We start from the raw sequence: 19,547 nt of genomic DNA on the forward strand, positions 1-19,547 counted from the left end.
TACAACTATACGCTCGACTTAATCGTAAAACTACAAGAAATATCTTCAAAACCCCAAAGGTTTAGGATGCATGTGAAGGTACATGCACACATCAAGACTATAATGAAAAAAAAATCATATAAATCTATATACTTTTGCCTGATTTAGGCTGCTTTTGCCAGTTGATCCAAAAGAAACCTCAATATAATTTAAAAATATTTTCTCTATTTTTCCTCATAGAAATTTGTGATGGAAAAAATATTGAGATGGAAAAATATTTGAGATACTTTATCATCGTTGAAATGAAAATCATCCCCTTTGATTATTTGTTTTTTTTTTTTATGAATATATACTCAAGACATGCGCAGATAATTTTTCAACATTGGGGATTGTTTCAGTCAGGGAGGTGACCATGTATTAAACGCATGACTCAGTAACTACACCCTAAAATAAAATATATAAAAAAAATTTATTTTTCAATATCTTAAACATGGAATTGTATGGAAGAATTTACTGTTAATTATTAATAATTATTGTGGTTATTTATCAACAATTTTATTGGAATACATGTTGGATTTTAACAAGTTAAGGTGAGTTAATTTAATTTTTTTTTTATTGACTCGTTTTTTAAATGTAGAACACACCCACATAGACATTTAAATATATATTAATAAATAATCTATAAAAAAACATTTATTTAATATTATTTTAACAATGTCAAATATGTTTTTCTATTTAATTTCGAAATTTAGTTATTTTTTTTCGACAAACATCTGGAAGAAATTTGAAATACATCTAAAAATATGTTTTTCTTAAATTAATAAAAATAATAGATTTTTTTTTCTTTAAATAATTAATAAATATTGTTAATTATTTATTGGTTTTTTTTCTTTTTATTTTGGTTTATAGATTTTTATTTTTTTTCGTTTTTAAATTAACCTCAGGTCACGATCATGTTGGTATTGATTTTTCTTAATTCAATGTTATTTTAGAGCTTTTTTTTCGGTTTATATAAATTTTTATTATTTTAAATTATTATGCAATTTCTTTGATGTATTTTCAAGTGCGCAGTTTATCATATTTTTAACCCAGATTTATCAAATTAAATTATGAAAAATATGAATTTAAAAATAATTTAAATGAATTTCATAAAATTATATAAAAAGAATTGAATTTCAATTGGAATTTGATTTTTAGAAAAAATAAGAAATTTTTTGTTAATATAAATAAATTTATCAAGTGGCTTATTCATTCTCTAGTTATTTTCAACAGAGTGTGTTTTATTTGTCACTTTTTTGGTATTTTTTTCATACTCAATACCAAAGGGGTATTTATTTTAAAACTAAATAATATATAATCCACATGTGCCAACCATACTTTGAGATAAAAACAAATTTATAAATTTAAAATATTCACATTTAAACAATCCATTGGTCTATCATACGTGCTTTTAATATAAATATATAAATAAACTGTAAAAAAAATATTATGAAAAACAAATAAACAATATAAATAAATAAATAGAAATAATTTTTTTCGAAAGCAATATCAATCGAAAAAAATCGAAAGAAATTTTATTTTCTATATTAAATTCTGTTGTTTAATATTAACCCTATTGTTTAATGTTTAATTAATAAATAAGTTAATTATTGATGATTGTAAATATATAAAAAAATAGATAAATAAATCAATAGAAATAATTTTTATAATTTTTTTTTAAAACGAAATATATCAATCGAAAAAAGCTGAGAGAAATTTTTTTTTTCTCATCAAATTCTGTTGTTTAGTATTAACCCTATTGTTTAATTAATTAATCAATCAATTGTTGATAATATAGAGTTTATAAAAAAACATAATAAAATATAAATAAATAAATAGAAATAATTTTTATAAATTTTTAAATAAAATTAATACATCAATAGAAAAAAAAGCAAAAGAAAAAACAATGTTTTCTTTCAATTAAATTGCCATTGTTTAATATTAACCCCATTGTTTAATTTTCCAATTAACTAATTAATTATTAACAATTGAAAAAATTAAATAAATAAATAAATGAATAATATAAAAATAATTAACTAAAATAAAAAAATAATAGAAATTACCATCAACAGAAGAAGAAAAAAGGTAAAAGCAATTTATAAATTTTTTCCATTAAATTCAATTGTTTAACCCTATTGTTTAATTGACTAATAAAATTAAAAATATATTAATGACGTCAATGACTCATTGATACTAAAAACAATCAATATTTAATTGAGCAAAATTAATTATAAAATTGAGTATAATATCGCAATTTTACTTTATTTTTTCCAATAGAGTGCAAAATTTAATGGGTTAACGAGTATAATGTTTTCTGCAAAGAGGCTTTTTTTATTTTATATATTATTTTTTATAATTTATTCTTGTAAACCATGCATTGGGTATTATTAATAGAGATTAAAAGCAAGTTGGCGTCCTGTAGTGTCGAGTGCAATAGGTCTCCCGCGCTGTTTTCATCAAATCGTACCAGTCTGAGTCAGACATTGGTACATGAGACAATCATCAACATCATCAACAAAATAATATTTTATCTTTTAAAAAATTCTTATAATCAACACAGTGATAGCTAAAAAACAACCGGATATTTAAACTACCCAGAAGATCACTCGATACAATCACAATCTTATTTTCATTTAAACTACTTTACTTTTTTTATTGTGGTTTTTTATTTTTATATTCAATCTACCTTTGAACTTTGGATTCATCAACACATACAGATACACTATTTGAACTTTTTAATTGTGAATTTTGTGCAGTTGGATTACATTGTGTAAAATTAAGTGATTATTTTAAAACAATTTTTAATAATGTAAATTATTTATTTTAATTTTCAAAATTCAATTGCAATGTGAACGTGAAATAAAACACTGACAATATTTATAATAATAATTTTAAATTGTCGTTATAATGGCAGTTGTACCTGGTTAACACTGGGTAATTTTCAATCAAGTGCAACAATTGGCTCGTCACTTGTTGTAATTTAAACGCTCTGATAATTTTTTATATAATTTTTTTTTTTTTATCTACTATATCGTCATTAAATATTTATTAATTTATTTACAATATTTTTAATAACATTGAACGCTGTAAATTAGCTTTTAATTATATACATTTTTTTGATATTAATTTGTGTATTTTCCCTGATAAATTAGTGATATTTAAAATATTTTTTTTCGCTATCAATAAATTTGATGATTCATTGAGTTTGCCTTGAACGCAAAAATAACCGAGCATTTACAAAAAAAATAAAATAAATAAATGACATTGCTTTATTTAAATATTTATAAATAATTATTTTCATTTTATAATAATAATAATGGTGTTGATAATAAACTACTAAATTGCTTTAAATACATTAAGTGTTTTTTTTCGATTAAAAAATAGACAAAGATAAAATAAAAAAAAAAAGTTTCGTCGTGATAATTAATACAAAAAAAGGAAATAATATTTCGTCTATTATTTTTTTTTGTTTTTTCAAATGATGCTAGTGTTTCTTTTGTGTGTCATAATGAAGATTGCCGAGTTATCAAGTGGACGAACAAGTCCAACATTGTCAAGACAACCACCACCTTATTGTCAAAAACAAAAACGTCGTTATCGAATTCGTGGATATAATTCAAATATTAAAAATATTTACTGTGGACGTAAACGTAAGCCATTTATTATTTATAAAAAATATATACTTTTTTTTTTTGTTAATCTAACAGATGACTGATTAACTGACTGAGCGTTTTTAATGAACATTAAGTAGTTTTAAGTGGCTCGTTATTAAAGCATCACCCCATTTTTTTTTTATTCTCATTCTCATCTCAATGTATTCTAAAAAAAATAATACATGACGTTAACTAAAACATTATCTATTTCTGCATATTAATATCTATTTTTTTGTTATATTTTTTAGTATAAATAAAATATAATTTAATCGTTTGTTTTTTTGTTACATTGGCTTGATGTTTTTTCGATTCGTTTGATATAATTTCGATTCGTTTGATATTTTTTTTTATAAATAACATGTTTAATTAATTATGATAATTACAACTGATGATTCAAAATGAATGTATATTTAAGTTATTTCATAATTTATTTCCATAGAATAATTTTTAGTTTGTTATTGTAGCGAATAATAAAAAGATGAGAGCAACATGATAGTCTGCTAAAATTACATTTTAGTTTGAATTTCACACTGGGCGTTTTGCCGAGTCAAATAAATAATTATTATTCAAGTAATTTTATTTTTTATGAACTTGAACTATTCCATGAATATTTCATCTATTTGGCTGTTTATCAAAATTTAAATAACAGCTTTTAAAAAACTTTTTAAAAATTATATTTTGTTATTTTGTCATCAAAACAATTGTTTGATGTAAAAATATTATTACCATGAACAATGTTAAAAAATAGGGACAAGTACGCAATGAGCATCGACTTTCTACAATGACAATTATGACAATGAATAAATTATTTAATACACATTAGTCTTGTGATTGAACTGAGCACAATAGGTACCATATGGTCGTGATGATACATCAAATATTTTCATTAAACTTTAATGTATTTTAAAATTTAAATGACAAATTAAATTACCTAAAATTATCATTTAAAAATCATCTTGTTCATGAGGTAAAAATAATTATTATTAATAATATTATATTATTATTAACTTACCCATTTATTTATTTAAAAAATAAATCATCAAAATATTTTTTTTAAAAAAGACAACAGTGTCTAGACATCATGGCTTCACTAAAAAAAATTAAACAATATTTAATTATAGCTTTACCTATTCATCAACAACCCACTAATTAATAATAACAATTAAAAATTAAATTTACAAATACCAAAAATGACCATGAAAAAAATTCATGATAAATCATTTCATTTCTAATTGTCATTTGAAAAAAATTAATGAAATTAATAAAACTTACCTGATAAATTTACAGGATGTTGATAAATAATTATTTAATTGTTAGCAACAATATCATTTAGCCGGATAAAATAACATATTTAATTTTTTATTATTGTTTTTTTTTTTTGTGTTATTATTATTGTGTGTGTCGGCCATGTTGTGATAATGACGTCATTTCGAAACCGAGTCGAAACGAAATAAACCGACGTTTCATGTTCCACTTGGTATTTTTTGCTGGATGAAGACCATCTCAAAAGTGTCAAAATATATCTTAAATTTTTGTCAATAATACCTGTCAAGTGTCAAAATAATAAACATAATAAATTATAATTATTTAAACTATTTTTTTGAATAGTAATATCGTGATTAATTGATCATTAAAATATGAAGAAATTTTTTTTTTTATTTAATTTATCATCTACGCACACGAGACGAAATCGATCGTATTTTTGTGTCATATAAAAGGTTCGATTATTATTATAATAAAATTAATAAAATTAATTCATTATTTAATATTTATAAATACCTAATTTAATAACAATAATATGTGAAAATATTTTTTTAATATTAATTTAAAATGTATGAAAATTTCGATTTTATAGAAATTAGTGTTAAGTGACTTAATTGTGAGTCATTGAAATAATTTTTTTTTTTTTATTTTCATAATGTGTCATTTAAATGTTTTGCTATTGCCTACATGATATTACTAATTACCATTGATTATAATGAACGTCTTTGTGTGTTACGAAATAAAAAAAAAATATGATTTTTCCATTTTAGGATAGGAAAGTCGTGACAGATATTTATTTTTTTTTTAATATGAATTTTCTGCTGGGCGTAAACTTAATAGACAATATTGTCCTATTTTTTATCGTATTATTTTAGTGGGATGTAATGATTTTTCAATTGCATTGTCATTTGAATTTACATTAATAAATTAACATGATGATAAATTGAATAATAAAAATAACTTTGTCATTGTTAATAAAACTAAAAATTATTTCATAATTATTGTCAATTGTTTTTTATTTTATTTAAATAATAGCTTGTTTAATTTTTTATTTTCAGGTATTAATAAGGAAAGTGCAATGATGGAAGATCCACAGACTCCTGGTTCTGATTGCAATTCAAATCCAGCAGATCCAATTTCCCAAGATTTAATTGGATCAGAATTCATTCAGGATAATTCTGATTATCAATGGTTCATTGACTATGGGTATGTGAAATTACTTTCTCATTTTCACTTATTTTTTTGTGTTGTTAATAAACAAAAAAACAAAGCCAACATGATGTGGACAATTTAAATGTAAAAGTGAAATTTTATTAAAAGTTTTCCAATTTTTAATCATAGATATCGAGATGGCAGTTTACATGTACACCCAAGTGTATTAACATCATTATCAACATCTTATAATCATGATGATTTTACTTATTACGATGATTTATCACGTAATTTAGATGCAAATCTTGCTGAAGTTGATATGGAAAGTTTTAAAACAGCTGATATACATACATTATTAACAGCATTACCAGTTATGTGTACTGATCCAGTTCAACAATCAGAGGTAATTATTAATTAACTATTAATTATTGTTTAAATAGATTATTTTTTATGTAAAATTGTTGATGTTGATACAGTTTAACTATCAGAGAGAACGTTATGCAAGTATAACTGGTTCAGTTATGGAAAAAATTGACATTGGTACCTCACTTGGTCCACAAAATAGCAGCCAGGTACTGCAATTATTAGGAAATCAATAATTTTTTAGATAATTGCATCAGTAGTTTGCTTGAATTTTAAATTAATTAATTATTTTATCTAAAAACAACAGCATGTCTTTGATGGTGATGATAAAAAGAATTGAAATTAAAAAAAAAACAACAGTTTAATAATAACAAGCATATAATTGATAATATAATTTTTGCAGTTTCATAGGAATTAATTGAATGATTGGCATGAATAGATTGGCTATTTAAATTATGTTAAAAAAATGTTAATAATGTTTTTTTTTGTTGTTGTTTTTATTAAAGGGAGAAGACTCGGCGTCTTCAACAACAGATACAATATCAATTTGTAAATCTTCGTTGTTATTTTCCCCTGTTAAGGAGACACCTGTTCTACCACCAGGTGGAAGTTACAGTGTTGACTCTCTGGACTGTGAAGATATGTTACTTACTTGTCAAACAAATAATAAAAATAATTATACAATTGCGTTTGAAGGAAGTATGACAATGTATTCTGATGGTTCACAAGATTTTGAAAGTCAAGGTATATTTATATTTTTTAAATATTAATAAATAATTTAAAAATTTAAATAAACAATAAAAATGCATTATTTAATTTATATTATTGCTATTTATAATTAATAAAGAATTTAATTTTTTTATTTTTTGCTTTATAAATTTTAAATAATAAATTATTGTTTTTTTAAAATATTTTTTTCAAATTTCGGACAATTAATTAATTAATTAATACAACTAAATATTTTATTTTATTTATAAATTAACAATATTAATATTTAAAAAAAAAACAATAAAAATTAGTAATTTAATTTATATTTTTAATATTTATTCAGAAGTTCATATGTTTCTCATTTTTTATTTTTGTAAATAATTTAATAACGTAATTTAAATTTTTATAAAACATAAAATACATTATATTATGTATTAATTGAATAATAAAATTTATATTTTTATATTTTTAGAAAAACTAAAAAACCATGAATCACGTGAAAATTCATATTACAATCAAAAAATGGATATTAAAAATATACTTGATTTATCAATGATATGTTCTGATTCAAAAATATATACAACCTGGAGTAATCTTAAAAATTCATCATCAAGTAATAATCAAATGACACGTAATGATTCTGTCAACAATAACAACAACAACAACAATAATAATATTAACAATAATATAACAAGTAATTTTTATTACAAAAAATCATGTAAAAAATTAACTAAAAAATTCAAAAGTTTACCAAATTTATACAAACCAGATAATAATATTATTGATAATACAAAATATACATTAAATTATTCAACAACAAATTTAATTGAATCATCAAATAATCAAGAATCAAGTACAAATTCTGGTAATTGTCATTCAATAACAAACAGTTCAAATAGCAATACATCAAATGACAATAAAAAATTACAAAATATAAGTCTTGTTAAATTATATATGAAACAAAAAAGTATGAGTTCAGAAGGTATGAGTTTAACACTTGATCAAACTGATTCAACAAGTGATAATAATTGGCCAATAAGTAACAATAATAGTCATCATAAAAATATAAAATTAAAACGTCAACAAATAAATGATAATAATAATAAAAAAAACATTCCAAATAATGATTATTCAATAAATTGGATTAAAAATGATGATTACAATAAAAATGATGATAATAATACAAATAAAATTACATCAATTAAAGAAAATAAAGAAGAAACAACATCATCAATTGATAAAATTGACATAAATATTATTGATGATTATAAAAAAGATAATAATAATGATAATAATAAATTAATTGATAATAATACACCAATATTAAGATCAACTGGTACCCAGGCAATAACTAAAATGCAAGAAAATAGTGTACAAACATCATTACTATATGTATTACCACCAAAAAATGATTATTCATATATTCGCGAAACGCTGATTGATAAAAAACCAGTTTATATTGTATATCCAAATTATACACTACCTGATTTATCATTTTTAAATACAACAAAAATATGTAGCAATAATAATAACGTAACATTAAAACCACAATGTAGAACAACATGGAAAAAACAATATGGAAGAAATAATCGTCCATTTTCATGTAATGATATTGATGCAGTAAAACAAAAAGGTTTTTCACATATTAAAGATTGGGAATCATTAACATTTTTATTACCATTAGAATATCGTAAAGTATTACATGATGTACCAGAAATACCAAAAAATATATCTCTAAATGAAGAAATTAAAAAGCCATTATTTTGTTTATCACCACCAATGATGCGTAATCGTTCACGTAAATTAAGTGATGCAATGACAGCAACAAATGTATCATCAAGTAGTAGTACTGGTACACAGCCATCATCTGGTTATCGTGGTTCATCAACAATACTAACTGATTCATCAACAAATCAACAAACAAATCAAAATCCATTATATTTATATCGTTATGATAGTGCTAGTTCAGATAATAGTATAACAAGTCAAGATAAAAAATTAATAAATGGTAAATTATTAACAAAACGTTCATTATCATTAATACAAAATAATGATACACCACCAAGACCACCATTACCACGTAGTATATTACGTAAAAATCGTATATCAACAAATAAACGTTATAGTATGTTTGATATGGGTGGTGGTATTGAAGAAATTGATGATCATTATCATGAAAGAGAATCAAATAAACGTATGTCATTACAAGAACCATATTTTATTAATAATAATGTTAATAATAATATTACAAATAATAATAATAATACACAGCTACATACAAGACATGGTAAAATAATTGATTCAGATAAAGATGTTGATGAAGTTGAAGAACGTAGATATGCTGAAAGAATGAAAGAAGTTGATGCATATTGTAATAAAAATTTAAATAATAATATAAATAATAATGATGATATTGAATCAAGTATTGATGATGTTAAACAACTTGAAGAATATTTAAAAAAAAGTGGTTTTTCATCAAATAATAGTAGTGATGAAAGTGCATGTGGTATTAATGATGATAATGATATTAAATTACGTTCATATGTTAAAAAATTTTTATCATTAAAAATGAATAAAGATTTAAAATATATTGATATGCAAGAATCACAAAAAAAACAAGTTAGTTTTGCAAAATTAAATTCTAATAATAATATATTTAATGTTAATGATGATATTGATGATGATAAAAAAATGTTAATGTATCCAATAAATAAATCAGTTGATTTATTAATTAAATATTGGCAATCTGGTTCACGTGATACATATGATAAAAATGAATGTTCACAAATATGTTTAACAAATTTATGTTCATCTTTATATGCAATAATGTCTGATGGTTTAAAACAACAATTAACAACATCATTTGGTCCAATAACAAATAGTGTATGGCAAGTTATTGAAATATCATCACAACAAGGACCATTAACTAATAATTTAAATGATCTTGTACAAAAAATTAATAGTGAAGATTTTATGACTGAAGGAATGATTAAATTTAATGCATTTATATTTGGTTTATTAAATTTACGTTCACTTGATGCATGGTTTGCATATTTATTTACACGTGAAACAATACTTAGAAAACATTATTCAAGTACAAGTTTATTTGTATCATCACTTGGTTGTGTTAAATCACGTTTAATTATTGATAAATTTTTAAATGTACTACAACCACTTGCATTTTGTCCATTTCAATTGGATTTATTTTATCAATATCGTCAATTACATAATAGTTTTGGTAATATTAATGGTGCTGTTGCTGTTGCTGGTGCTGTTGGTGGTGGTGTTGGTGGTTGTATAATATCACCAAGTCCTAAAAAAACAAGACCACGTTCATGTAATTATGATGATAAAATTACTAAAAATGATAATGATATTAAAAAAAGATGGAGTAATTTAACTATTGGAAATAAAATTAATCCTGTATTGGATAAATTTTGTCTAGATGATTCTGAAGATTATACTGATAGTTTAGAGCATTCACCGCTAAAACGTGGTGGTAATAATGTTAATAAAAATCAAAGAACAAATAGTCCAGATAAAATAAAATCAAGTGTTGATGATGATATGATTAATGGTGAAATTAAATTTCGTAAATTACAAGAAAAATGGGAGTTGATGGTTTGTAATGATGATGTTAAAGATACAATACCAACATCACCAAATAAACAAACACAAGCTTGTCCAATTGGTACTAGTCAAAAATCAAAAATTCCAAGATTATTAACATCACCAATAAAACAACAACAATTAAAAACAAAATTAACAACACCATCAACATCATCATCATTAAAAAAACCAACACCAACAAGTAAATTAGTACCAAAGAAATCAACTGATGTTAAAATTAAAGAATTACCAAAACGTACTAGTAGAGTTGATCAAGAACATACTGTTACAACAAGAAATCATTTAACAAGACCAAGTTCATTACCATATAAAACATATGGACCAACAAGTAAAGATAAAAATTTAATATCACCAACACAAAGACGTGCTGCATCAACATCAATACCACGTACAAATAATACACCAACATCAAGTAGAACATCAACAGCTACAACACCATCATCATCAACGTCACACATTAAAAAACCATTAAAGTAATTATTAATATATATTATATATTTTATTATTGTTTATTTTAAAATTTATTTATTGTTTTGTGTGTTGTTGTATTTTATTTTGTTTGTTTTTTATTTTATATTTTAATAATAAATATACATTTGATTTAACATTGACAATTTTATTGTTGTTTTTCCTTTTTTTTTTTATTAATTTTCTAGGGAGGTGAAGACGTTGACTCAAAGATTACCATCTGATAATGGTCATTTGTCATTCAACGAGGGTGACAGATTAAAAGTTATATTTGAAGTTGATAATAAATGGCTGTTATGTGCTAAGGGCGAAAGAAAAGGTCTTGTTCCACGTACTTGCGTTCATCCATATCAAACTTAGCCCACTATTAATTCTTGATGAATTAATTTGAACTCAATAGCTTCATTAATCAACAAGACATTTAAATAAATACAAAAAAAAAAAATGATAAAAAATATTTGTACAGTGTATGAAACAAACAAAATAATACAAGTAATTACGTTGTTTTCTATTAAAAAAAGAAAAATTTAAAAAAATAATGATTATATAAAGAAGAAAAAAGAAAAATAATTTGCTTTAAATAAAAAGTTTATGATGTATATTAAATCATAATAATATTTTCATCATAGCTGATTAGATTTTAGTTAGACAAACCGCTAGTCATAGACTCACAAGAAAAATGAAGATAAAAAAAATAAATTACAAAGAATAATGAGGAAAAATAATGAAAAAAAAAGAAACCAGATTGTATTTATCTATAAAAATAATAATTATATCAATGAAACATTTTATTTATTATAATTTTAATGTAAATAATTATGCAGTTGGCAAAATAACGACTGTGGGACGAAAAAAGAACAAAAAAAAAAAAACAAAAAAAGCCTGATGTTTGTTAAAATGTAACACACATTTTATTATTATTATTATTAATTTTATTATTATTATTATTGTAACTGTGATCATAGTGAATAGAAATTCATGAAAAATTTATTCACAAAAAAAAAAAAAAATTTCATTTTTGTTTTCTTAATTATAGTTTATTTTATTTTAATAATTTTTAAAATAATTTCGATCCACATCGTTTGTGCGCAAAAAAAAGTAACAAAAAAAAAAAATTATTTAAATTTATAAGCGCTGTTTTTTATACTGATTTGAATTAATTAGCATATCTTTGTTTAATACGTAAATAAAAAAAAATATTATATATAGTTAAATTTATTTATAAATAATTATTATCGCTGTATAAATATAACAGGCTTAAAAAAAAAAAAAATGTTTAATCTGCAATAATTAATAAAACATGATAAAGACATTTAAAATTGAAAAAAAAAAAAAAGAAATGTATATAATTCGATGTCAAGTGTTTTAATTTTTAAACTTTGACTTCGCTGGATAATTTATTAATTAATTATATCAAAATCCTTAAAGTCACAATTTTATTTACGTAAAAAATTGTATTTAAAAATATTAACTCAATAATCAAACATGACAGCTTTTTTGTATTTTTTATTTTTTTTGTTGATTGAAATACGTTTTTTTTTTGTGTGTGTATTTATCGCCTGAAAATTAATTAAATAGAATAATTAATATCCTGAAAAATGAAGCAAAAAAAATATATGACATTAAAAAAGAAATAGATATTATTATAAATTATAATAATAATTAATAAAATGAAAAAAAAAGATTGGCCTCGTTTCAGTTTTATTAACACACTCGTATTGAAGAAATAAAAATGTATTTACCTTTACATAAATAAAATTATCATATTTATGATGACAACTTGGTGTTATTGATTTAATAATTTTATTATTTTAAAATGATCCTTCTAAAAAAATGAGCTATCATTTAAATTAAATTTCGTTTTGCATATTTCCATTTTTTTTTTTATAAACATTTATTTATTCAGCAGGAACATTTTATTTGACAATATTAATTCGTGCATTATGTGATAAATGAAAAATTATTTTATTACAGTTAGTCTTAAATCTCCTAGTAATTTTTTTATACATGATTAGTATTTATTTACAGTATCAACGTTTTTTTCTTCTTCAAAATTATCACGAAATTTTTTTTACTAACGGGGATTATTTTTTTATATTAAATTATATTAATACAATCAGATAAATTCAAAAACACTTGTCAGTTAATTTTTTTTTTTACAAATAAAAGTCTGCTAATGTAAGTCGTCAAAAAAAAAAATTTATATATAGTAAAAACCTGGTAAATTATACTACAAAAAGCTCTTGAAAAAATAATAAAAATATTGTTAAATATAAATTTTATTTTTCATCAAAATGAGTTATAAAAAATTTGCAATTTCAATGTTAAATTAATCAATGAAAAAATAATATTATAAATTTATAACAAATATTTTTATTGTTTTAAAAACCACAGAGTTATATTTCAAAAAAAATATGTATAATTAATTAACAAACTGTGTTTTCACTCAGAAAAAAATTATAAAAGACACTTGAGATAAAGTGACTGGTGAGTCATAAAAATGTGTCGACTAATAAATGAATCATTGTATCAAATATACATAAAGTAATTCAAATAAAAAATCTAAATTTATTTAAATTAAATAATAATGTCACCAATACAGTCCACAGTTTTATGTACAATTAAAAAAATAAAGCTACTTTAAACAAAATTAGATAAAAAATATCGTACAGTCATTAATCTATATTATTATTAATATATATATATATATTTTTTTTTTTCATTAAAAATAGGTTTTACAATAAATAAATGTTCACGTCCACTGTCAGATATGTCAGGGGGAGAGGAAAAAATAGGAGACTTAATTTAACAATCCTCAATAAACATCAGATCTCATACAATTTTTGTTTTCTTTTTTTTTTTTTTTGCATTAAATATATCTACCGTAAGATATATTTAAACTAAAAAAAAAAATCATCTTAAATAATGTTAAAATAAAGCTAAATTTATGTAATATTTCAATCGAAATAATTTTTTTTTTTTAAATTAATTTTTGAGTAAGTGATGATTATTTACTTTTTTTTATGCAAAAATGTGTATTTTTTTTATTTTTTTTTTTTCGCTATTAAATTGCACTTAATTAACATTTATCTATTTTTTTTTTTTTCTTTTTGTTGTGATTTTTTTAAATCTATTTTATTTACTATACTGTTTGTATATTTTTTTTTTTTTCTAAATATTATTCAGTTGAATAATTTAATAACTAATTACGTATTCGTGGCCTTGCTATTTGTTTTTTTTTCTACATGTGATTTAATTAAAAATTAATATGATCAACTTGATTTTTTAATGCAAATAATAATCATAGATATGGTTAGTTGAAATGATTTCATTTTTATAAATAATAATAAATTAAAATTCAATTTAAAATCTTGCTACTTGCATTATAAGTATTTTTTTTTTTTTCTTCTACTAAATTCCAGGTGGCTATAACACGATTCAGTGTCTACCAGGTACATTGTTTTCTTTTTTTTTTTATTTTTATCCAAGGTAATTTTTCAGATAATTATTATTAATTTATCTATTAAAATTAATCAAGAAAAAAAATCGTCAAATGAACACAATAAATTAAAATATAAACTGTGACTAAAAGTAAAAAAAAAAAATAGAAATTATAACAACTTTGTTAATGTTTTCTAAATTAATTAAAAAAAACTTTAACAAGATTTTTTCATCATGATAAATTGAGCAACTACCTGATGATCAAGCTTGACTGTTTGAAATAAATTTAAAAAATCATTAAAACCTTTTTTTCTTCTATAATCCATGTAAATTTTTTTCATATAATAAATGTATATTATATATAAATAAAAATTAAATTAGAAAAAGAAAAGAAAAAATAAATTTTAGTCAATTACATACTAGATTCCTTGGTATTATTGATAGACTCATTTGTATTATCAACTTTGATTAATGTCGATGAATTTATAACGAGACTTCTCAAAGTTGCAATACGTTCCATAACACAAGATGCTGATAGTCTAGCCTCAGCATCATGATCCCAGCATTCTTCCATTGTATCACAAATTGATAACAACAGCTAAATAACAAAAATAAAAAATACAATTAGCCATTAATAATTAACAAATAATAATTGTAATATAAAAAGCAACTTACCGGTTGTGATTTCCATATTTCTGGTATATGTGGTCTTTCTTTTTTATGTACAACACTTTCTTGCATATCTTCAAGTGTCGGATGTAAACCAACTTCTTCCTCAAATGGTAATCTATAATCTCCAACAATAAAATCACCAAATGTACATCTTGATACTAGCTCCCATAATACAAGACCACATGCATACATATCAATACGTAAAAATGAATCTCTTGTAAAATTAATAGCACCCTCTAATACTTCTGGTGCCATGTATCTTCTTGTACCAACTTGTCCATGTGTATCACCACATGGTTTACCAGGTTGAAATATAAGTGCAAGACCAAAATCAGCAATACATGCACTCATATCTGATTTAATTAATACATTTTTAGATTTAAAATCACGATGTGCAACTGCTGGCTTATAACCATCATTTTTATTTGGTGATATTTCTTCATGTAAATGCATTAAACCTCTTGCCATTGATTCTGATATTCTACACATATCAATCCATGTTACTGTATTTGCTTTTAAATAATCACACAATGATCCTTTATCATGATATGCTGTTATCAACCAAAATTCAGCTTGTAAATTATCACCACGTTTTTCAACACCAATGAAATTTAATATATCATCATGATTCATATGTGATAATTTAAATATTTCTTGTTCAGTTTGCCATGATTGTTTATCTTGCATTGGAAATACTTTAACAGCAACAATATCATTTTTATATTGTGCTTTCCATACAGCACCAAAACGTCCACGTGCTTTTATTTCAAGTAATTGAATTGGACGTAATCCTAAATTTGGTGATGGTTGTGGTAATGGTATTGGTTCTAATGTTGGTATTTCATTAAAATAACCAAGTTTACGTTTTTTATAAAACCATAATAAACCAATTAATATTATTATAAATAATAATAATACACCAATTGATAATATCCATGTTATTAATTGTTGTTCATTATTTTGAATTGGTTTTTGTTGATTATCACGGGTCGGTGGCACTGTTGGCTGTGGATCCCATGTAAAATTTTGATTACACATATTTGTATCACAACAACAATAAAATAGCTGTGCTTTACGTTTTGCATTTTGTTCAACACAACGTGGTTTATCATAACATTCTTTGTTGTCTAACCAGCAACCCTATTATAACAAAATAAAAATTAATTAATTTCATTTTCAAGTATTTACATTGTTTATATTATTAATTTATTACTTTTAATTTTATTGTTGATGTATTTGTTGCATTGTTATATGTCCAAAGAACATAACAATGATTACGTTTTCCTGGATCTGGTGATTGACATGTTTCACGTTTTGAACATCCTTCTTGTGATTCAGCACATTTTGTGTCGTTGTAAAATTCACAAGATGTTGAACCTTTTACATCATGACCAGCTCCATATTTTACCAATGATCCTGTAAGCAAATATATTACATTAAATAACAAATGTAATCCTAGAAAATCAATATAATTTTTCTGTGAATTTATTTACAACATCAACAAGACAATACAGCCTTGGATATCAATTCAATAATTCAACGTTAGTCTCTTTATGTTGCTCTTGATTCAATGCAAATAACAAAAAAAAAAATAAAAAAAATATATCAATTATTTAAATAAATAAACAATAAACAATAACAATTTATTTTTTTGCTCTTTAATGACTTTTTTTTTTTTTTTCAATTTAAAAATTAATAAACAACATACCAATGATAAATCCAAGAAGAAGCAATGATAATTTATTGAATGTATTCATTTTGATAATAATCATACTGATCACATCAAATTTTTCAGCCTATTAGCTATTAAGCAAATTGTTCAAGTTATTCATCCACCGACACATGTCTTATTTAACTTTTTTATTTTTTTATTTTTCACTTCTTCAATAATTTAATCAAAAATATTAATATTATTATTATTGTCTTTAATTTGTTACCAGGTTTACATTTACTTCATGATTTTAATGAAATTTATTTTATATTTTTTTTTAACAACAAATTAAAATTAGATGGAAAATTAAAAACACAAATAATTTTACAGAGAAAATTCATCTGAGTCGAATCGAATTTCCATTATCATTTTTTAATTGTTATTATTATTATTGTTGTTATTATTATTATTTAATTTTTAGGTATTTAAGTTGACAAAAATATTTCTTGTTTTTTGCACTTGCTTATTTATTTTTGATTATTGTTATTATTAAAAATATCTATTTATAATGAAAATGATTTTTTTTATTTTAGTTTTTTTTTCTGTCATAGCTATATTTATCTGTCTTTACTCCAAAAAAAAAAATGTAAATCACAACACGATTTTATATTCACAAATAATTTTTTAATTAAAAACACTTTTTAACTGATTTATTGATGTTTATTGTTGTTGATAATTAGTGGATTTATTTAGAAATATAATTTTGTGGTTTTTTTTTTAGTTTGGCTTTTTTAATAATAGTAAAAATCAGATGAAATTTGTAGAAATATTATTTTTTATCAGCACACAGCATCAGCAGGGTATTATATTTTTTTATCTATGTATTTGTGTGTAGATAATCCTGTCGGTGTGTGTCTAGACAGTAGCGACGTTAACAACAGCTGCCATTTTTGTTGGCGCCATTTTTTTTATATTATTTTTAAATTTTTCCCGCGTAAATTAAAAATTTAAATAATTAATTTGAATGATAAATAATCAAAAAATTAAATTCAAAATAAATAATTAATTATCAACAATAATTTATTTATTTATTTTTAAATTAACTAACTTTAAATTTATCCGGAAAATTTTAATTAAAATTTAATTAAATAGAAAAAAAAATAGATAAATTATTAAACGGAATTATTTATTAATTTTTTATAAAATTTTTGAGATATTTTGTTTATATTTTACAGATAAATTAATAAACAAATGATAAATTTTAAATTTATTGATACAAAATTATTCATTTGCCTAAATTAAACTAATTTTAATTTTCACAAATTATAATTTATAAATCATCGTAATTTTAATTATAAAATTTACGTGAAATTGTTTTTTTTTTTTTTTTAAATTCAAGATTGAGCTGTGGCAACGTTGATATGTATAACCAGGTTGCCAAGAGCAACGAGAACACACAGATGAACTAAATAAACTTTAGTCTATTTTTAAACAAAAAAAAAAAAGTAATAAATCATTATAAATTAATAATAAAATTGATAAAACGCTTAAAAATATAATAATGAATTTTTATAATTGAAAAAATTAATAATAATATAAATTGTCATTGTCAGTAACAACTATTTATAATTGATTTTAATATATTTTATTTTCTTGTCATTAACCTCAATGACCTACTTAAATGATTATTATTTAATGAATAATTAATTTATTAATTTATTAATTCAAGATGTCATTGAGGAATCAAGACTGTAAAATGTGTAATCAAGGATTACAACATTACAATATACCATCAGTGTCATCGTCATCCAGAAGAAACACATATGCCTTTGTCAAAAATCCAAGGGCCATTCTTAATAATCAAAAAAAATACAGAAATCCAAAGTAAGATTCATTTTATTTATTAAATTTATTATTTTTTTTTTATTAAAATATTTTTTTATTGTCATGTGTTGATAAAGACAAGTTGTCATGTTGAATTATTTATAACAAATATGTATTTAACTATAAGAAAAAAAATATTAATATACATACAAATCGATTTTAGTCTAGAAAAAATCAATAATTACTCTGTTAGCTTGTTGAAATAAATTTTCTTCTTTTTTGCTTGACCTGAGAATTTTAATAGAAAAGGCAAATGACCGGACGCATGGTGATAGACATCTTGCCTATTTTTATAAATTTTTTTTACATTTTATTAGAACTACTAATATTTAATAATTTATCAAAAAAACTTGATAGAAAAAACAAATGTTTGAAAGTATATCAAGGCTTTAAAAATAATTAATTAATTATAATAAAAAAAAATTGTCAATGAAATGAATATAGTTGACAATATCATGGTCATGAAAATGAGGAAAAAAAAAATCCACATATTAATTTAGCCTGAATGTTGATATGTTATTAAGGAATATCAAATTGACATGCGCAAAAGGGTAAAAAGAGGGTGAATTTCGTCTGGTCAGTGGTCGTATTGAGTTGGCCAGTGGCTACTTTTATATATAGATATAAAAAAAACATTGTTTAAT

At 22.2% G+C, this 19,547-nt stretch overlaps 2 protein-coding genes across 5 annotated transcripts; one reads left to right on the forward strand and one right to left on the reverse strand.

Moving 5' to 3' along the window:
• The first annotated feature begins 376 nt into the window (after positions 1-376).
• On the forward strand, positions 377-12,153 carry LOC122848190 (putative uncharacterized protein DDB_G0277255). 4 transcript variants are annotated; one of them, XM_044146092.1, is made up of 7 exons: positions 377-569; positions 5,993-6,140; positions 6,276-6,489; positions 6,563-6,658; positions 6,956-7,193; positions 7,630-11,260; positions 11,444-12,153. In XM_044146092.1, the coding sequence occupies exons 2-7, from the start codon at positions 6,013-6,015 to the stop codon at positions 11,613-11,615; spliced, it is 4,479 nt and encodes a 1,492-aa protein (XP_044002027.1). In that variant the 5' UTR covers positions 377-569; positions 5,993-6,012; the 3' UTR covers positions 11,616-12,153. The 4 variants fall into 4 exon arrangements, with proteins under 4 accessions (XP_044002027.1, XP_044002024.1, XP_044002025.1 ...); XM_044146089.1 differs by lacking the exon at positions 377-569 and adding an exon at positions 2,370-3,668; XM_044146091.1 differs by lacking the exon at positions 377-569 and adding an exon at positions 5,169-5,389.
• Positions 12,154-14,568: 2,415 nt separating this feature from the next.
• On the reverse strand, positions 14,569-17,917 carry LOC122848192 (activin receptor type-2B). The gene is made up of 4 exons (XM_044146096.1): positions 17,077-17,917; positions 16,582-16,784; positions 15,372-16,508; positions 14,569-15,294 (listed from the first exon to the last, which is right to left on the reverse strand). The coding sequence occupies exons 1-4, from the start codon at positions 17,138-17,140 to the stop codon at positions 15,109-15,111; spliced, it is 1,590 nt and encodes a 529-aa protein (XP_044002031.1). The 5' UTR covers positions 17,141-17,917; the 3' UTR covers positions 14,569-15,108.
• Between the last annotated feature and the right edge of the window lie 1,630 nt (positions 17,918-19,547).

The sequence above is a fragment of the Aphidius gifuensis genome, linkage group LG2 (assembly GCF_014905175.1).
Source record: "Aphidius gifuensis isolate YNYX2018 linkage group LG2, ASM1490517v1, whole genome shotgun sequence".
In the NCBI taxonomy this organism is placed as follows: Eukaryota; Metazoa; Arthropoda; class Insecta; order Hymenoptera; family Braconidae; genus Aphidius; species Aphidius gifuensis.